The sequence below is a fragment of the Syngnathoides biaculeatus genome, chromosome 4 (genome assembly GCF_019802595.1).
Source record: "Syngnathoides biaculeatus isolate LvHL_M chromosome 4, ASM1980259v1, whole genome shotgun sequence".
NCBI classification, from domain to species: domain Eukaryota; kingdom Metazoa; phylum Chordata; class Actinopteri; order Syngnathiformes; family Syngnathidae; genus Syngnathoides; species Syngnathoides biaculeatus.
In genome coordinates this window covers 31,525,179-31,547,173 of record NC_084643.1, presented here as the reverse complement: position 1 = coordinate 31,547,173, position 21,995 = coordinate 31,525,179, and the positions used below count along the sequence as shown (strand labels likewise).

General features: G+C 42.0%; 1 protein-coding gene and 1 pseudogene across 10 annotated transcripts in view; one reads left to right on the top strand and one right to left on the bottom strand.

Moving 5' to 3' along the window:
* The window catches only part of gas1a (growth arrest-specific 1a), a 97,894-nt gene that overhangs the window by 20,061 nt on the left and 55,838 nt on the right, over positions 1–21,995 (bottom strand). For 2 of the 10 annotated variants that reach the window (XM_061815947.1, XM_061815948.1), the window contains one exon: positions 18,812–20,895. The exons of 4 other annotated variants lie outside the window; for them this stretch is intronic. In XM_061815947.1, coding sequence (XP_061671931.1) covers positions 19,467–20,258 — 792 coding nt within the window. In that variant the 5' untranslated portion in view covers positions 20,259–20,895 and the 3' untranslated portion in view covers positions 18,812–19,466. Of the gene's footprint in view, positions 1–1,601; positions 2,430–5,548; positions 5,576–9,296; positions 9,424–18,811; positions 20,896–21,995 lie in introns of those variants that run through there. 4 more of the 10 variants (XR_009794461.1, XR_009794458.1, XR_009794465.1 and 1 more) reach the window with 4 other exon arrangements.
* On the top strand, positions 15,568–15,685 carry LOC133500114 (5S ribosomal RNA; annotated as a pseudogene).

Genomic DNA, 21,995 nt, shown 5'->3' with positions numbered 1-21,995 from the left:
AGGGTGCACCCTGTCTACTGCCTGTTGATAGCTGGGATCGGCTACAGCATTCCCGCGACCTTTATAAGGATAAGCAACTAAGAAAATGGATGGATGGAAACTGCAGTTTGTGAAGTCTGTGAAACCAGACTTCAAAAGGATCAAGAACCGAAAGGCTCTCTCAGCTTCCAAACCTAGTGGGCGTGTCGTTAAATGCTCTGGAAAACCCCGCCCCTTGGAAATTCCAACTATCAATCAGATACATGCCTATTTCTCCCGGGAGAATTTCCAGTGATGCACATTGCGTACACTCTCACGGGCCCCAGATAGGCACTCCGTGGAGGCCAGGCGGCCTCTTAGCTCTGGATAGGATAGCACAGGATCGGCACTCTCTGGGACGCTGGGACAATTTTCCCTCCTTTGAACTTCAGCGAGAGACGCATCACTATCACTTATCACTCTACCGCACTGCTGTGGCGGCATATGGTGCAACCTTTGGCAGCCACAGCAGTCCAATAGATTAGGATTTTATTTGTCTTTTCACCTCCTACTTTCCCCGCAATGGAGGCTGACCGCCCTAACACTGTTGCGCCAGACTGCTTGTGGCTACGCTAGTAGCTGCTGGTGGGATGGTGCACGGAACCGTCCTCTTCTCTACGCGCCGCACGTGTGGAGGGAAACCTCAACAGATAATATACAGTATTGCCCAAATAACGCAAAACACATTGCACTTTGCGGAAATTTATTTATTTTTTTTGTTCTAGGCATCGTCTGATGGCTAACTGCAAGCTGTAGGGTCACTGCATGGAATAAGAGTGCTAGGTAATTATAGAGCAGGGGAAGGGCGACTCATCCAGGTCCCTGCTTGCGTCAGCACGCCCCTGTTTTATTCATTCATTTGTCTTCCGTACCGCTTATCCTCACAAGGATTGTGGGCGTGCTGGAGCCGATTCCAGTTGAGAGGTACGGTTCACACCGAACTAGTCACCAGCCAATCACAAGGCAAATATAAATTTAGCCCTGGGGAAAAAAATCCAGACAACTGAGATGGCCAAGATTTTAATGCTCTCAAAAATTCAGATCTAAATTGTTTTGTTTTCGCACATTTTCAGCACTTACCTTCAAACATTTTTTAAAGCACAAAGATGACAGAAGTCTTGTAAAACATTATTCTTGTAATATTTTGATTTTGAGCTCAAAATATGACTATCAATTTCACATCCAGTTCTATATTTTCTTGAAAATTCAGCTTTGTTCTCATGACTGCTAAGTTTATTTGATAGTTTTATTTCCGTACGCAACAACTTTAATCTCAAAATACATCTCTAAAATGTTATTCCTAAAAAATATACTTTTTTATTCTTTTAATATTACAACTTTGGTCTGGTAAAATTCCAACTTTAATCTTGAAAATATGACTTTTAAAGATATATATATGACTTTATCCACCATTTAAACTATTAGATACTATAGCATATATAATATACTGACTTTGCGTAAAAAAATCTCCTTGTGATACTATAACTTGAATATCTAAGTTTTTTTTCTGTTTAGTGTTACCTTAATATTCTTTTGTAAGGGCTCACACAAGGAGAAGGGCAAAACTGTTTACCTTGCTGTTTTAATATAAACATTTAAATCTAGCACTTTCCACATATCAGTTTTCTTGTATAGTGAGGGATTTTTTTTGTTTTTTTTTTTTAAGTACAAGCCCATTTCAAAACTGGATTCCCATGCTGCTGCATATGTGGGTTGTTTTATGACTACGAAGTCCCACTCGCACAAGAGCGCTATGACCCCAAATGCCTTCGCTTCCTAATTTTAGTTTATGCATTAAATTCATCAAAAGCCCTTCCAGAAAAGAAGAAGGGAGAAGCATGGACATGTGAAAACCTCGCTGCTCCATTGTGAGCGCAAGCACAAAGAGGTCTTTATTGATGACCCTGAATCGGCGCCCTTGCTCTCGCCTGCTTCGCTAAACTGGACCATTGTGCGGCCAAAAGTGGGGATTATTCATTATGTGCTTTGCTCATGTCAGATGCATCATGCGTTTTGTGCCAGTGCAACTCCCAATTTAGGAAACAAAAAGATTCAGACGCTCAAATTATTCCTGTGAAAGACCCAAACAATTGTACAATTCATTTTTTCATGGGGAACCCCCACCTCCCCACACACACAAAAAAATGTTTTAGGAAGCATCATCATCCTAAAACTGCAAACGAGTCTGTTTACATAAAGCACGCGTTTCCCTCTTCTTTGTCGGACTTTCAAAAGAGACGTCGTCATGCACTCAGAGGTGAAGTGCAGCGTGCCGCCGGCCTTCGGCTAGGACGTGTTTGCTCTTGGGATTTCGCTTGAAGATGTTTACAAATGCCACCGCAGGAGAACACGTCAGGAAAGAAAGTGCCCGGTGAATGGACTCCAGCTTGCACAGATCAGCCGCTAATCTACTGAACACACAAATCGCTTAAAGTCATGTTGGCGCACTCTTTGATTCAAGTTATTTTTGTAAGTGACGCAGATAGCGAATAGTGAAATAAATAAATACTGCATTCATCATTGCAGCTCTCTCACGCAGCATTGTTTGTCGTTGATCAGTACAACCACACTATGATTTATTGCTTAATAACTGTACTTTCATACATATTTTGTTAAGTACTAAAGATCAAATCCTTGTATGTAGTCTTATTGTCTGATTTGAAAAAAAAAAAAAAAAGCATAATATTTGACAGCAACATCCTGTTGGGACATGTGCTGCCAGACATATTAGCAATTTTAATGAAACTGGCCGAACAATTTTCCAGGATGTCCGTGAGGCCACACTGCATCGTTTCTCTCCTGTGTGGGGCAGCGGAGACATTGCCCCAAGTTGTCAGCGAAACAGGATAATGAGCACGACACTTACTTTAAGAGCTTTGTGGGGACACAAGGAAGAAGCGATTGCATGTGGTGGAGGGAAAATGTCATTTTGGAGACCATTTTTTTTCGGAATTCAGAACTTTTGGGGTAGAGGGGGAAGACCTTTTGGACCCATGTCTGTTTCTTTGGGTTTTGGGCACAAATCAAAATAAAAGTAATAAGGGAAGCATCTTCCTTATTGCTAACATTTCTGGCCAACAGACGACGTGAAACGTGTACAAAAGACTACAATCAGAGAGGGTCTTTTGTTTATAGCGGACTTCTGTTGGTAGAGCTGCAGTGTAACCTACAGTATGCTAATACAGCAGCAATGTCAGAATGATAGGAATTATTTTTATTAAAAACACTTCTGGGCCATAAATATGAAACAATAAGTATGAAAATGGAAAATATAGACTGCATGGTGCATGATGCTGTATTGGATGATTTCCTAATTCCATGCATGAAACCTCACTGCATGTCGTTCGTAACCTCAAAATGTTATACACTAAATATTTGTGTGGAAAAAAAACATTAAGCCGATAAATGTAACAGAAATTAAAAATTTTTTAAAAGTTAAATGAAAAACAGTGTGTGAAGCAACAACTGCGCGTGCCTTCTTGTATCGTGTGACTTTCATTTGTCGGCAATTTTCACATCCGATATAAATTGAAATTTAGTAAGGATAAGCCCAACTTCAGAGAGAGTACCATAATTGCGGGCCTATAGAGCACACCTGGTTAGAAGCCTAACCAAGTATATTTGTAAAGGAAATACCATTTGATACATACATACGACGCAGCTGTGTAAAAGCCGCAAGTGCCCACATTGAAACCCACATTGAAACACGAGATATTTACAAAGAAAAACGGTACACAGAAAGAATAACACTAGCGCTGACGCTAACAGGGCCGGTTAAAATAAAACTTACTGCTAAATATCACTGAGACACGCCAGTAACACGCTAATGCTAGTTCAGTGCTAACAAGGCCGGTAAAAGTCACTTCCTCGGCACATATATTGCACCCATCTCACGCTTACCTTTTCCACTCAAGTTCCCCCTTGCGGCCGTTAGGAACAAATGTACAAATTTGCCGCATCATCGCATGAACCGCAGGGTTGAAAGCTGCGAAGTACGGTACTTAAGTTTTCTTATGTAGCCAACGCAGGTTTTCATCTAAAAATGCCACTGTACAAAAAAAAAAAATGGTTTCACGTGTGGTGTCAGTGACCGCTAAATAGTTGACCCAACAGATAAGACGTGTTATTAAACATTTCAAAGGTGCGGGAGTCCACTCCAAAGAGACTTAACTCAGCTGTGTGTCGGCATTCAAAGCCTCTTCTGTCCCACGCCTGCCTTTTCATTAATTACTTTGAGGGCTCCCGTTTGTGTGTGGCTTAACAAAGCCGCCCGAGCTCTCACTGCATAGGCAACATATTTATGACCTACAGTGTGTGCAAGAGGCCGCCTTGCGTGAGCCGACGGTGCTGCCCGCCCGCCCGCCTGCCCTGCGCTCACACAGGCTGCATAAAAGGAGGAAATGAATGTGCGAGAGATGAATGCGTGGCCCTCGGGGTCAGCTTAATGGAGTGAGACCTCGGCCCCTATTGACTTCCACAGCCAAACTATTAACTCCCTGCAACTCCCAAGCTACGGCCTCATTATTCATTCGGGGGTTGAAAGCACGGTGACATTTACATATTTAAGATTGGTGACTTGTTGGAGTGAAGCGGCGACAAGAAATCAATATTAAAGCACAGGGTTTTTTTTGTTTGTTTGTTTGTTTTCTTCTATTTATTCACAGTGTTGAAGTCCAAACTCTGCATAAAGAAAAAATGTACTTTTTAGGATTAAACCATCTGTCTCATTTTGGTTGAAAACTTCCTATAAGACTACTATGCTGTATTTTAGTCTTGCACATACCTTGGTGTCTTTTTTGTCGGTGGTACTGGCGTAAGAAGTTCTAGAACCGCTGTTGTATACAGATGAACACAATGGCTGCTGTTCTCGAGATCTCAAAGAATTATTGGATTTTTCACTATCTTCACTGGGCTTGACTTCATGTAGCCTAATCAAGTCTTTATACTTCATTACTTAACACGGCTGTATTTATACATACAGTGTATAATAAGAGGGCCTAAAAAAAGGTTTCCAGCAGGGTTCACCAATTTTTGGAAAATGAGAGCTACTTCTTGAGTACTGAGTAAAGTGAAGACTACACACTTCTGAAATAAATGTGCTCAAATTACCTTTAATCATGTCACTATTATTAATAATTAATAATATTCACTTGTGTGAAGACTGATCGTGTTATTGATTTTTGACAAATATTCGGAAACGAAATATAAATACTGTAATTCCAGGCCTACAGAGTGCACCTGCTTATAAGCCTCACCCAGTACATTTGTGAAGAAAATACCATTTGGTACATACATAGGCCACAGCCGTGTAGAAACCACAAGTGCCCACATAGAAACCCACATTGATATTCACAAAGAAAGACGGTACACAGAGAGTTTAACGCTAGCGCCACCGCACTAACGCTGCGGCGCTAATGCTAAATCTATCACCGCAGCGCTAACAGGGCCGGTTAAAAAAAACATACAGGGCTAACAGGGCCGGACCGGTAAAAGTCACTTCCTCGGCACATATATTCAGTCTCACTCTTACCTTTTCCTCTCGAGTGCCCCCTTGCGGCTGTTAGAAAAAAATGCAAATTATCAGTTTCACAACATAAATCGCAGGGTTGAAAGCGTGTGAAAAAAGTCGCGGTTTATAGGTGGGAAATTACGGTACACTTAATTTCTGTAAATCTCGGCCAGTATTTACATTTTCAAATTTCAACAATAATCCCATCACTCCTGGGCAGTATTTAGGATACTACATTTATTATACTTCAGTGGTCAGGAAACCAAAACAAATTCCAACTGTATTCAAGCACATCCATGCAAAGAATAATTTCAAAAGCAAAACTGAAGAAGAAGAAGAATGCGAGCAACGTTAATGCATGTTGTGTTTTTATCACCAACTACTGGCCCGGCATACATATTACAGCACTGTCGGCCATCTACAGCAGTCCTTCTGCTCGTCGCTCGATGTCTTTTCAAAAACAACGGGATGAAACACTTGATCGGAACACATTGGAATACATTCCTTCATCCAACACCGAAAGCTGCCTTTACAAAACTCGAAACTACAGCCACAGTAATATACATAATATATTAACACGCCTTTCACAGTGTTGGGCAAATCCGAACAATATTACCTTTGCGGTGGAAAAATATTTTCTCTAATTAAATTGTTACTGGAGTACGTAATCACGGGAAAAGGGAGAAAAAAGGAGAGAAAAAAACACTTGGTGCTTTAAATCCCACAACTTCCCACCTCCCTAGACTTTCCTGTAACTGGCCCACTTTTTGTAAACCTGAGGTGGGGGGTTGTCCTTACATTTTGTGGGCATGTTGTGCATATGAGGTAGATGAGCCTATAAAGCACATAAAGAATGCAGAGCCATAAATCCATCTGTACTTTTTTCTCTTGCACTTGCCCTCCTTACAATCGGGGAGAACCATTCAGCACAAGAGAATAAGGGCTAAGGAATATTTTAAAATGTGTTTCAATAAGTTGAATCTGTGCGGGAAGGATGAAAAATTTTTTATAAACAGCGCAAGCATAGGGTATTGATTCTAAGAGGTGTACTGCAGTTTTTGAACATTGCTATTTCAAAATCGCTAAAATGTTCCATTAGCAGTCTTGAAATGAACGTTTGCAACCAACTACGATGGCTAATTAATACAATCTATAAATGCTACTAGCATAGCAAGCACAGCTATTTTTTTTGCTCTTGACAAAGCAGACAAGAGCAAATGCTTCCTTGTGGAAAAAAAAATCCATGGTTTCATATTTAATTGTGTACCAAATATTCCATCTCGTTTGGAAACAAAATAGATCGTGCTCAATGGGAAAAAGTTATTTGCCCACACATTGGTAATGTAATGAAATTGCTATACCATTCTATTGTTGAACGTTAACATTTTTATTCAAGGCTATATCATATTGTTAGAATCTGACACTGGCCAACACAACGTTTTTATACATTTTCTCTCTATATTGCTGATTTTTTTCAATTGTGGACAGGTCGAAGACGCATCTGTAACTGTAAATCTTTGAAAAGTGCCTTCGAAGTTTATGGACTGGAAAAAAACATCTTTATTAACAACTGCGCAAATGTGAAACTCATGTTGGATATTGTGTACTTTACACACAACCTGCGACATTTTGTGTTTTTAGTTGTTGACCTGAAAAATGATGAGACACCATTTTGCCACAATTACTGGTGATTACAGGGGTTTAAAATGGCTTTTTAAAACTGCAATGTGATATTCATACATATTCTAATGTCCTCTGGGGACGTCAGGGTCGTTAAGAGATTCCACAACCTTCCGCTGATGTGTGAGTCTGGTAGGGGGGTGTCATCAATAACAAGCCGGAGGGGTATGTTTCTTTAAGACGAGCCCGTAAATGGTGGCCCGGTCAACACCCTCCTTCAGTGGGAATGAGCTGGCTGCAGTTCCAGTTTTCCTTGGCGGGTCAGGCCTGCCATTGAAGTGTGAATGGGCTGCCATGGCAGATTACACTGCACAGCTGTCCCCCTACCGTGGAAATTAAGTTATGCTCCGTGTCAGCAAGTTTTGTGCTTTCCTCGCTCTGTCTCTTTCTCCCATCCCCGCACCCCCACTGCTATTATCTCCTACCCCCTCCCCTCGTATTCCTTGAAAAGTGGGGGCCTCTTGCAAAGGGGTGAGGTTTAGGCTAGGCTTTGGGCTGCCGGGGTTGGAGGGAAGAAAAAAAAAGCACGCCCCCAAATGCAATGCATAACAATCCGACTGCTGTGACATTTTTTTCCTTAAGCAGTCAGAAAGTTCTGTTGACTCACGCACACAAAGTCAGCCACGACTTGTTGTCTGTGTGTATCTTGTTGGACTGCTGCTTGGCGTGTGGCCCCTGCCTCTTGTTTTGTTTATCTGTGGGTGTAGCTGTTTTCCTTGCGGTCAAAGCGAAAGGAAAACACTCCCGACTCTTCTATAGTGACGTACACGAACATGCCGGGAATGTCCCCCTGAACTTGAGAAGCACCGCAAGGAAACAAAAGCCCCATCTACGCTCGACAGGCAAACCCACTGGAACTCAAATTGAACAGTTTGAAGAAGGCCCTTTTCTGTTTCAGCATGACTGTACCCCTCTGCACTAATTGAGGTCCAAAACTCCTTGCTTCGGTGAGTTTGCTGTGGAGGAAGCCCATCAAAACACCTACGATAGAATTCCCATGGACACACTGCAAAGTCATGGAACGTTTTCCCAGAAGACTGGAGGCTGTTCTGGAGTTACTCTGTCCTCCGTGACTGACCGAGAAAACGAAGCGGTCATCAAAGGAAGCGTTGAAAAGAGGAAAAGTGTTTTACATAATCATTTTAACATGCATAGTTCAATATTGATTTTACAGACCATGAATTGCAGTCGGCGGTGTCAGTGTTTAGTATCAGAGCATTTTTCCGGTATGGGTAGTTTTTCACGTGACATCACCCGTTGTGCTGTCTTGGACGGTGGCCATTTTTTTATCCCTGAGCTCCGTTACTTATACATACGCAACGTGGAAAACATTATGTTTCTAACTACATTTATTGAAGACCCGACCGACAGCACATCAAGCCCAGATTGACTACTAGGCTAACTGGCGTACACGCATCATGGGACTCAGGACTGCGTCACAAAGACGCAGTATTGTGCCCTTGATCTTTTACTCTGTGGTATCGGATACTTGTCTGCTCAAGACACTTCGTAAATGGTTAGTTCCGTCTTATTTTTTATAGTTGGGTTGTTGTAGCTAACCAAAATTGCTGCGGCGTGTGCTGAGCTCTGTAACGTCTGTGCACCATTCCTCGTTGATAAAAAAAAAGCGTATTCCAACGCCATAGAAAAAAAATATATATGGGCACTCACCTGTATGCTAACACAGAAAACGAAAGGCGGTGGAATATTATTTTTTTGATATCAAGGCAAACTCCATTTATTCCATTTTTTTTTTCAAAAAGTAAAACCAGTATATTAGTTCACTTGACCGGACCTACACAGTATGCGGTTCAATGAATATTTAGAAGTAATCAATTCTGATGTTTTAGTCCATTACCATTGAAAACTTTATAAAAAAAATGCCCACAACAATAAAAAAAAAAAAAAAACTATGAGGGCGATCTTCAGAACCAATCACTGCTGCACAAGCGATACAAGTAGCATGCCAGCCTTTTAGCCCCCTTTTGTCTCATGCTCCACATCAACAATTTAAACAGGGAATATTAGAAATGGCTGCCACCACCAGTCAGGTAGCAAAGCATTCCCCCGAGTGACATCGGGATTAGTGCAGCAGGTTTTGTCTCAGGAGCCGAGGAGTGGGCCTGCAGCTTGGGTAACTGGATTACAGGCCTTTTGCTCATTTCAAAGGGTTGTGAACCCAGCAGTGGTCTTGCCTGATGAAATCAAAGTGGCAGCTGAAATAGAAAGGAGAAAAACAACAAGGCTTGCTAGAAAGTCTCTGGGCAAAGCTCCTAATGAGAGCCATGCAGAATCAGTGGTCTTTCCCTGGTCATCCGGCTGGTCTGTAAACTGCAAGAGCAATACTGAACCGAGAAAATGAAAAATGGGTGCATCCCCTGCACCCCCCCCAAAAAAAAAATAAAATCAAACGACTACTACAAGTGAAAATCACAGGAAACAAGAAGGAAAAACTTTTACAAGCACCCTTCAGCAAACATGTGCAAACTATAGCGGAAAGCACACAGGGGGTCAAGTTGGAGCCCAATTCCATTCCATCCTACACTGTGGTAACTTCAGCGGATTATTTCCAAATCCTTTCAAATGAACTTTCCATCTCAGTGCCTCCTCCTCCTCCTCCTCCTTCTCCGTCGTCGTCTCAGCCATTCCAACTGTCCAATCTTTTCTACATCACATTCTGCACATGAGCCTCTCATGGAGCCACGACCCAAAAACAACGCCTGTGAGAAATATGGCCAGGCGTGCGCTTCAAGACTGCACACGTTAAAAAAAAAAAAAAAAAAAAAAAATCGTTTAATGTGAAGCGATTCCCATTCATCTCATTTTCAAGTCTTAATTCTCACAAGTGTAAATTTGTAAAATAGTGAGACAGAAAAACGCAACACTTGCACATTCAAACATGATTCAAATCACAGGTGTACCTCAGAACATTATTTTTTTTTTAACTTTCTTAACTTTCACACAAGTGTAATAAGAAGTGTAAACAAACGATAATGTGACCCCATCAATGGGGAGCTGAGATTTCCAGGGGCCCCCAAACATCTCACCAAAATGAATTCAAAGTTGTCTGTGATTTAAAGCAAACTATTGCTTTAGTCTTAATTCACACACAACAAACTGCTTAAATGGTATTGATCGTCACTATCTGTTCCCTTCTCATGCAATGGACTATCCCATCTGCTTCCTGCCTATGTGCAGACGGACAGCCAAACAACCTTTTTGGACTGCTCAGGAAAATTAAGCTGCGTTACCCCAGTGGTGTGGGGAAAAGTCAGTGAGAGGAAGACAAACGTTTTTTAGCGAAACATACAAGACTACCATAAGTGTTACCACTGCTCCCAGTGTCATTCGAGGAGGATGCAATAGAGATGAAGTGGAAAGTGATGCGAACAAAACTTTTCAGCAGCAATGCTCATGTCTTTGTGAATATTCACAGAGTATTAAAGCAGTCAAAACAGTAAGGTACAGTCCTAAAGTATTAGAACATTGTTTTTGTTATATACTGAAGATATTTTGGTTTCAGATCAGAAGATGAATAAGACACAAACATACACAACTCCAGCTTTTATTTCATGGTAGTTACCATTTAGATGTGTTGAATAACACATGACAGTGGACCTCGTGTTTGAAGCCACCCACTTTTCAAGTGAGAGAAAGTACTGAAACGTGACTGATGGGTGTTTCTAATTGTTCAGGTTTTGCCCTTTTGATAGTTCGTTTAAAGATTAGATAGTGCTTTGCATTTCCGCTGTGAAAACTGCATCTGCTGTTAAGCAAACATGAATACCAGAGATGTCTATGGTAGAAAAGCAAACAATTTTGAAGGTCAGAGAAGAGGGACAATCGATCAGAGGTACTGCACAAACATTTGGCATAGCTGATAAAACAATTTGGAATGTCCTGAAAAAGAAAGAACATACTCTTGTACTGAACAACAGACATCGAACAGGTCGCCCGAACGTATCAACAGCAGTTGATGACGGAAGCATTGTGAGAGCTGTGAAGAATCACCCAAAGACAAATCAGTGACATCACTGCCAACCTCTACAGGGCAGGGGTGAAGGTATCACAATCCACTGTTCGAAGAAGACTTCGAGAGAAGAAATATAGAGGCCGTAGATGTAAACCATTCATTAGCAAAAAGAATTGGAAAGCCAGATTAAATTTTGGAAGGAAGTAGAGAATTTGATCAATCGATTAGATAGATAGACCTTTTGAAAGAGACAGCTACTTGTTGGGTACTGATTCAGGCACAAAGGACTACTACAGTAGTACGCAGCTTCATGTTCACGTAAATTTCAATTACAGGTTATTCAACATCCAATAACCATTATTTTTGTAACAGAATAAACTTTTTTCCTGTTCAGTTGATTATAAATCAGTTTGTGGTTTTGTTCAGAACATCATAAAATTGGGGGGAATGTTAATCGTTTTTCAAAGTAAAAGCAGATGTTTGCAAATGGCTCATTTTGATCAAACACTAAAGATAATCAGTCTGCTTTCATGAAGGACTATGGAAATCTGAGAACTGTTTACTGTGAAGAGGCTGCAACAAGAGAATTTATATTTATAATATAATACTAAACAATCCCTCTAAAGGATTAATCTATGATCAAACTTGTTGATCAATTTGATGACCGATTAGTTGTTGATTAATTGATCAATAGTGACACCTCTATAAACAGGTTGAATTTGGAATCAGACATTATGGAAAATAATGAAAGCCAACGACCAACCAGTGCGGCTTTTGATATCGTAGATCACAATATACTCCTAAAAAGGTTGGACAAGTGGGTAGGACTAAATGGAATTGTCCTGAAATGGTTCAGGTCCTACCTGGAGGAAAGGAGCTACTTTGTAACCATTGGAAATGCTCAATCTCAACAAATACCAAGGACCTATGGGGTTCCTCAAGGGTCAGTTCTTGGTCCCCTTCTATTCAGCCTGGATTAGCTACCCTTGGGTCAAATCTTCCAGACTATACCTACACAGATGGCACAAAGTTATATGTAGCAGTGTTTTCAGATGACTATAGTTCAATTGAGGTGTTGCGATACTGTCTAAAGAAGATAAATTACTGGATGAGCCAAAATTTCCCTCAACTAAGGCACAACAAAACTGAGATAATTGTTTTTGGTAATATAGAAAAAGGGATTGCTCTTCGTAAATACCCGGATTCATTATCTTTAAAAAACAAAGCCCAAATCCAAAATCTTGGTCCTGACCTTCAACAGTCTTTTCAAATCCATTACTAAAACTGTCTTTTACCATCTGAAGAACATATCTAGATTGAAGGCTTGCATGTGTCAAGCAGACCAGGAGAAGCTCATCCATACTTTTCACCCAAGTAGACTTGACTATTGTAATGGTCTTCTGACAGGGCTCCCGAAAAAGAGCATTAAACAGTTGCAGCTCGTTCAGAATGCTGCAGCTCGGGTTGTGACAAGAACAAAGCGCTCCGAGAATATAAATCAATTCTAAAGCCTTTATACTGACTTCCAGTCAGTTTTGGAAAAGATTTGAAAGTTCTGCCACTGGTCTATAAATCACAAATCCATTAAAGAAATGCTAATGGGATAAAAACCCAGTAAGGCTCTGAGATCGACTGACTCAGGTCTAATAATGGAGTTCAGAGTCCAAAGCAAACACAGTGAAGCAGCATTAAGCTAATATACTTTATATTTTAGAGTACTTCCACTTTTCAATATTTCTTACACTGTATGCGGTTTTAATCATACCCTTTCATATGTTTATATTTTGTATTTGAATGCTTTTAATCATGTAACGCACAATGAGTTACTTTTTGTATGAAATGCACAGTACAAATAAATTTGCTTTGCTTAACTAATAGTATACAGTACACCAATTGTTAAATATATGACAGGGGGGATTTGGTAAAATATATGCTTAAAAAATTAATAAGAATAAAATAAATAGTAAAATAAAGAAATAAATGACAATGACTATTTTATATTTTCTGCCAAAATGGAAAGAATTTTAACACAACCATAAACTAGACAAACTATTTGTTTAGTGGGCCATGAAAAATTATGTAGCACTGGCTGTAGCACCCAAGCCTTGAGTTTGACACCTGTGACCGTGAATGTCACATACCTTTCATTAAACTGTATATTATTCTTGTTCTTCATCTCTTAATCCAGTCCCTGTTGAAACTGGACCTTCTTGTGGAATATGTGCCACAGAGAGTTAATCCTTTGATACTGGCTGAACTGAGCTCTCGTGACATCATGATGGTTTACTCTTCAGGATTTTTTTTCAAAAAATATAATTGAAATTCCACATTTTCATTTTACATTTACACTTCCTATAAAAATCAGAGCATGGAAAAAAAACCACACCAGAACCAGAGTTTTTGTTTGAAAGCTCTGACCATTTCTTGGATTATCGCAGAGTGCCCCTGAAACTAAATATGCAACTGTGTACGCAGGAATCATCTTTACAGAACAAACTGAAACACTTTGGAGTTTTTCAGAGGGAGGGGGAGGGGGGGGGGCGAAAGCTCCTGCTGAGATCACATTCCATGTCAGTTTTTCATTTACCTCAACAAGGGGGGAAAAAAACGTCACCCCAAACAGATGCCAAGAATTAAGTGAAAACACTGCAAGGAAAAGTGGGGCTAAGGTTAAACATTCCATGTGGTAGAGTATCCCTATGAGTAATAAAGTCGATGTAATTATTTTTGCCTTGTCCTCGGGCAAACTTATTGAGGTAGGATCCAAATGAAAACATGATTTTCGGCTCAGTCCCGCTTGACAAAATGGCCGCTGGAATTATTAAAGTTTTTTTATTAGAAGCAGGCTGCATGTGGTTTCTGACCGCAGCATCGGCGGCGAGAGACCACTGTGGTTTTGTAAACATCGTCCTGTCCAGTCCTGTGCTGGAGGTGAGGAGATCCGCACGGGGGTGAAGTGTGGGTCATTTTGGTCGTCGGGAGGCCGAAAGCAAAAAAAGCTGATGTCAAAAATATTTTATGGAACAGGAAAGAGATGGAATACAAATTGAGAGAGTTGCTACATGAATCCCAGAACGACCACTGCACAACATTGTGTGTGTACTGTATGTTGGTTTTAAAAACTATTTGGTGTGGCTTCACTCAACCAATACAAACAATCATAACATAGAGTGGATATAAAGTCTACACACCCGTTCAAAATGCCAAGTTTTTGTGATATAAAATGTAGGGTTGTCACGATCTAATCTTTTTAGAAATGATGATAATAATTTAAGTACCAAAATTTCTCAAAAATAATCCGTACATTTTTCCAAAAACATTTTCAAAAAGCTAATAGAGCGCATTATACTGTAGTATGTGTTATCAACAGTATTAATAAAATGTTATGCCATCATTGAGCATGTATTTTAGTTGGTTGAGGGATTCTGTCCTGACAATTACAGGGACCAGGACAAGTATGTCCTGTGGCCTGTCCCGAGAATATATGATGGTTACATCAGCACATACACAATGATTATTATTAATGATTGTTGTATCATTTTTGAAAAAAATTAAAGTACAAACCTAACAAAATCTAAATACAGATAATTCCCAATATTTTGAGCATATGGGTAGCAGCAAATTGGTGGTGCGCATTGTACATTGGTAGAAGGCTTTTCCTGATTTTTTAGGTCGACATCGGGGGTGCGAATTATACATCAGGATGCATTATACCCGAGAAATTACGGTACGCGATTAGTAATTTCCCCCAGAAGCCCACTTTTTTTTGTCTTAACTATTAATATGCATTTTATACTTGTGACTGAGGGCTGAACTTCTATCCTTAAAATGCACATTAGTACTGAGTGTATGGGACAACAAAATCACCCATTGCTAAACAGTTAGCATTCAGAATTAGCATTATTGCACAAGCGACAACCATTTTAAGTTAAAAAAAAAAGTGCTAAGTACCATTCTGTTCACTCATACATCATGTTTTGTGTACATTACACATCGATGAGTGTCTTAAATATCACTTCCAGAGTCTCCTCTGTTGTTTTTTGCAATGTTTATGAGTGACCCAACAGTGTGTCTGCTTGCCAAAAATGACCCAGTAAAACATTGGTTATGGCAGCATAAACATTTGCTCTAGGCAAAAAATTGTGTTCTTTTTTGGGGGCGTCCCGTCACAGCTGATTTTTAGGTTGACTTTTCTCCCCCAACCATATAAATGTTACCTAAATAAATTGCTTGTTATCTCCCTAACAGTAACTTTTCCCAAATTTTTTACCATCCTGCATGTTTGTTTTCTTCACATTTTAATTTTCATGACAATAGCCAGATTTTTTTGGGGGGGTTGGGGGGGTTCCTTTTTCTGTATTCATTCATTTACATTCTTCATATTACAGCTTACGGCCATGCTACCCGAGAACGCCTGATTTCGTCAGATCTTGGAAGCTAAGCGGGTTTGGCCCTGGTTAGTACTCGGATGGGAGACCTCCTGGGAATACCAGGCGCTGTAAGCTTCTCTCCCTGGATAGATACAGAGGGATTGTGTCAGGAAAGGCATCCGGCGTAAAACTGCCAAACAAATATGCGTTCATCCTACATGACACGCTGTGGTGACCCCTAACGGGACAAGCCGGAAGGAAAAGAAGAATTAAAAGAAGACACTCTTCATATTATTAAGTGGCGACACGGTGGTACAACTGGTTAGGGTGTTGGCCTCACAGTTCTGAGGACCGGTGTTGAAATACCGGTGCCGCCTGTGTGGAGTTTGTGTGTTCTCCCAGTGCCTCGGTGGGTTTCCTCCCACTTCCCAAAGAAATGCATTAACTGGAGACTCAAAATTGTCCGTAGGTGCGATTGAGAGTGCGACTTTTGTTTGTCTCCATGTGCCCTGCCATTGGCCGGGAACCAGTTCAGGGTTCACCCCGCCTCCTGCCCGATGACATCTGGGATAGGCTCCAGCATTCCCGCGACCCTCATGAGGATAAGCGACTTGGAAAATGAATGAATGAATATTATTAAGTGAATGGTGTGCCCCCCACCCCCCAAAAGTGCCAAACCTGGCTGTGCGAGTGTGAGAGGCAAAAGAAAGACAAGGACGAGGAGGAGAATGAAAGAGGAGGGGGAGGACATGCTGGGCTCCTGAGCCTTTCTCCCGCTGGAACGCTGCAAAGCGGACTACACGCTGATACTGCACGACACTGGTGAAAGTTTTTGTGAGGGGACTTTCTGGGCATTTTGGCATCTTTGAGGGACACAACATTGGCGGACAATAAAGAGCACATTGGTGACGAAAACTGGCCTTTTTCTGGCTTGGTTTTTGTTGCGCCCCATAATGGGGGCCAGAAGCAGCAATTACTCATGGAAAAGATCATTTCACAAAGGCATCTCTTGCCAGGATTTCCCCCCGTTTTCGCAGCGCAGGGGAGAAGCCGGGAGCCCGGCGGCGGCGGCAGCAGCGGCAAGATCGTTCCCACATGCTTCCCTGCCGCTTGCCTCTCCAGAGGTGTCAAGCCGGCCTGAAAGAATGAAGTGCCTCGCCATTGTCCCGCTCAACTATTATGTGCTTAACATTTCCATGACAAAGATGCCACTCGACTTCTCCTCCATCCATTCAGCTCGAGAGCCCTCGACCACCCCTCCCTCCCGCTAAATAAAACATTTTGCAGCAAATCATTGACTAACAAACAACTGTATAAATGCCTGTAAACACTCAAAAGGTGCATTTTTAAAATATGGTTCATGAAGTAACAATAGGGCATTGATTGAAAGAAGAATGAAACTCCAGTTTGCATATACCGTCAATCAGTGGTCATTAACCTGATTGAATTTAATAACTACTTCTTGGGTAATGATGAGGACCATTAGTTTAATCCGCACTTCTGAAATAATTTAGTTTTAATTGAAATTTGTTATTTCTATTCATGATATTCATCTCTAGGTAGTTGAATGCTATCATATTAATGACCTTTCATAATAATTATCTATAACAATTTCCCAATGTAGAAAAAAAATATCAACATATCTGCCAAGTGGCTATATTTCGAAATAATCAATTCTCCAACATTCCTAGAAAATCGCAATGACCAATCACTGGCAAGCTATTTTTGGAACAATTGGTGACCCCTACTGTAGATTCCCGCAAGGTGACATCAGTCGCCCTAATAAACCTTCTTAACAGGGTGGGGGAACTTTTTTTTTTTTCTATAAGGGGGCATTTCAGTTTTTATAAAGTCCTCAGAGGGCTGATGATGCAAGAATCGGATAAATGTTAAACATTAAATCTCAGTAGTATTTGTGATTTGAATGTTTTTGGACTTGCTGTAATACTTTATTGTCAGTAAATCATTTTTTCACTTATCCTCACAATATCATTAAAAATTATCAATGTGTCCTTTTTATACATTGTGTTTTTTTCTTAAAGTCTGCATATACTCATTAATCTAGGTCATATTAGTCCAAAAATGTTACCTCATGGCAACTGGACTTGAATTTGTTGTGTTTTTTCTTGTTTTCTGAAAACATTAAAAAATGACTTGGTCAATTCGCCTTTGAGGCTAACATTTAGGACGGCAACCTAGTGGTTAGCATGTCTGCCTTGCATATAAACGGATCCTAGTTCTTGTCTCAACCTTCCTGCCCAAAAATTTCAGGTTCTTCCTTCCACATTCTGAATAAATGCACATTATTTGTGCATTGAAAAATAAAACTTCTATTGGCGTCAATGTGAGTATTTATGGCTGCTTTGTCTAATTTCCCATTACGTTGGCATTGGATTACTGATTTTGTAGTGCATTGCTGTACACTGATAGTGTAGCGTTTCACTGTGCTGGGAGCATGGGTTCAGTACACAAATGTGTGTAAATGTTTGTCTAGAGGCGGCACGGCGATGCAACTGTTTAGCGCGTTGGCCTCACAGTTCTGAGTACCTGGGTTCAAATCCTGCCCCCGCCTGTGTGGAATTCGCATGTCCTCCCCATGCCTGCGTGGGTTTTCTCCAGGCTCTCCGGTTTCCTCCCACGTCACAAAAACATGCATTAATTGGACAATAAATTGCCCTGCGATTGGCTGGCAACCAACTCAGGGTCTGCCCCGCCTCCCGCCCGATGACAGCTGGGATAGGCTCCAGCACTCCCATGACCCTTTTGAGGATAAGTGACTCAGAAAATGTTTGTCTAGATCTGCCCTGTGATTGGCTGACAACCAGTCCAGGGTGTACCCGCCTCTCACCTAAAGTCAGCTGACTCAGCTCACCCGTGACCTCAATGAGGGCTAAGTGCTCCAAAAAATGGATTGATAAAGTTCCATATATGTAGCCCACAGGTTTTACAATGACTGTAATTACACACATTTCCAAGATACTTCAATCCTGACTTACTTTCTTAAAGAACACTGCAAATTCGTCAAGGCTGATACGAGAGGGCAGTGGACGGGCTCACACGGGTGTTTTTGTTGATTTACGGTGACGGTTGCATTTGACAACGGCCAGCTAAATTAAGACCTAGTGGGTCATTAGGCTATCAGTCAACAAAAAAAAAAAAAAAGGGAGCGATCGTGCCAACTCTGTGACACACGATGTCAAAGGAATCTACAGAAAGACACATTCTGTCACCTCAAAAAAAAAAAAAAGTCACGCTCAAGGATGAAGTATTCAAGTTTTCCTTTATGCCTTCTATAAAAGTGTATCATTAAGGCAACCATACAGTGGACTTAGACATTTCGTTCTTTAGGCTACACACAGTCAATAAATCAGCACATAGCCTGCACCATAGACGATTCTCTGGAAGCGAAGAAAAAAAAAACTATATTGGCTATACACATATATACAATGTACAAGACAATACAGGTGATAACTTCCCTTTAAAGCTGGAATTCGCAGTCTTTTATTCACAAGAACATTTGGATGTGACTAGTTGGCGTGTAATAAATTATATCCTCTTTAACCCTTCTGCTATTTACAAGTCGTTGTATTTTATATTCCAGCATTAAATACTTGTAAATCATATGCCCCCATAAAGGCAACAGTCAGTCATATAAAAATAACTTTTTTAACATCTTTTTCAAAACAATTTTAGAAAAAAAAATGGCAGTGCACAGCATTATGTGGATTTAAACACCGCCACAGGCTCCGTGTGAAAAGTAGAACAACCTCATTTAGTTTTTATCACGTATGAGTCGAGCATCTGGTGAGTGTGAACTACAAAAGTAGAAGAAAAAAATTGCATAGGAAATATAATCCGCTAAGGTCTTTATTCAAACGTCCATGCAGTCCTCCAACTATCGACAGAAGGGTGGTGATCAATAGAGGGGCAAAAGAGCCAAAAAGGAGGCCAGCAGCAGGATCAAAACCCGGCGGCCCTGCGGCAGAGAGGCTCCACTCTCCGGCTCTTCCCTGTAGACCGAGTCGGGGTAGTCCTCGTCGTCCTCCGGGTCGTCGCCGTCGTGCCAGCCGCTGCTCTCCGCCCTCTCCGGCGCGTCGAAGCACAAGCTCTTCATGCTGCTCTTGACGAACTCGCAGATGGCCCTCTCGGTCCCGTCGCACACGCAAGTGTCCAGCTGCTGGCCCTTGGGGATTTTGCGCATGTTGGCGATCACGTTGCGGCACGCGTTGGTGCACACGGCGCCGCTGAAAAGTTTGCCGCAGTGGTGCAAATAGTCGCGCATGGTGGAGCTGCACTGCTGGTCGCGCTCGCACTGGCGCCGGGCCTCCGTGCAACCCGTGCTGGTAGTCCGGGGCAAGCAGGGCTCGATGGCCCGCTTGGTGCGCGAGCACACCGGGTCGTGGCCGCAGCTGCAATCCTCCAGCGCGGGTCCGTTGCGGGTCAAGTTGAGTTGCACCAGGGATGAGATGCAGTGACTGGGGCACTTCTTCCTGACCCCGCTCAGCACCGGCCCGCAAGCGCGCATGTAGTGATCGTACGCGTAATTGCACTCGGGCTCCGTTTGGCAGTTGAGGATGGCCTGCCAGCAGATGAGTCTGCGGCCGTGGGGCGGAGAGGCGGCGGACAAGCACGCCACGGTCAAAAGCACGCACGTTAGTGGGCCCAGGGAGCCACAGAGGGTCCGTGCCAGCGCGCCTGAGCGTGCCATGGTGGTGGCGGCGGCGGCGGCGGCGGCGGTGGTGGTGGTGGTGGTGGAGCTGGTGGACTTGCTGGTGGACGCTAAAACTCACAGCAGAGTCATGAGGCAAACTTGAACGCCAACTTCCAAGAAGGTTAATCCGAAAACCTCAGCCCGTTCAACAGGCTGCCAAGGGATCCGGGCTCCGTCGACACTCGGCGTGCCCATTTATCCCCAACACGAGACGCCCAAAGTTGTTTGCAGGACTTTGTTGTTGTTTTTTTTTTTTCACGGGCAAATAATCCCGTCTCAGCGCTCCATTGCAACCCCCACTTTCCTCTCCGCCACCTCCGCCCGGATCTCGGCGAACAAAAAAACAGAAAGAAAGCAAAAGAAACTCAAGTCCCGCACCAAAAAGTCCTCCAAGTGGATCGCGTCCGATCCCGTCTGCGCGCAAACAAACTTGTGCAAAGGTGGAAGGCAAAACAACAAGACTTATAGGTGGCAAAGTGGTCCAGGGCTCCCTCGCCTTTGGGCATGTTGTGTGCGAGTTCCCCGGCCCCTCTTCACTCCGAAGCCCGCAGCAGCTCATTGGTTGGCCCCTCTTGTTGTGGCTTTGACGTGTGGAGGGCGGGCGTTTGGCCCAGAAGGAGGAGGAGGAGGAGGGCTGAACAACAACAAAACTTGGGCTAAGGTCACCACTGCTCCTTAGAACCAGACGTTCTCAAGATGCCCCCAGCCCCACAAATAATCGTGCAATAAAGTATTCAATTCAATTCTAACGTTTAATGTAGTTGTGCACACGGACACTATTTGGTTTCTGGTAAAATGGATTTTAGATTTACAGTTGATGTCAAATCAAGGGGAATGATAGGAATGGTTGGAATCTTGAAAATGTGAAAGTGCAGATGTATACCACAAATGTCTTTATTTGCTATCCCGCAGCGGTAACGATTTAAGAAGGAGTTTGAAACAGTACTGACACATTTGCCTGCAGAAACACGCACCTGTTGCCCTTTAAGGGCAATTTTCAAAACACAAAAATAGTCTTGCATATCCATTGCCGAAATGCAAAACGCACCCGCGTACCCTGCCTGATGACAGATGGAACTGGCTACAGTACAACCCCCGACCCTCGTGAGGATAAGCAGGGGAGTCCTTTGGACTGTCTGCCTTACCACCACATTTGTACACTTCCTGTTGGTCTTTGAAACAGTGAAATGGGAAAACAAAATGATCATACTAACTTATCGTACAGAAACATATTAAACGCTAGGAACAGAAGCCAGAATATTCTGGGGTCAGAGGACGGCCATTTCCATCAGCCAAAAACAAGCGGTTTGAAACAGAAATACACGTTTCCCTTTTCTTTGAAACATTGTTTAAGGAATAATTATCCATTTATCATTGTCATACAGGATCTTAATATGTTTTCGGAGGTTCTGTAGTTCATAATTTGTGTGTTTAGGCATCAGGAGGCAGGAACTGCTATTACATCTTTGCCACCTGACTTTTAAAAATTTTTCGGGGGGAAGGGGCTCCAAAAAGTTACAAATTGTTCACATTCAATCTAGTAGTTATTTTCATCACTGTATTTAGTGGAGTTTGTTGATTGGCGGACAGTTCTCTACTACTACGCATACAATAATAAACACAAAACTAATATACTGCATATCTAAGAGTCTCATTGTAGAGGTAGATGGGTTTTTTTAATGATTTTGTGCCAGACATTGTGACCATTATATGTTGTTTTGGGTACATTGCATG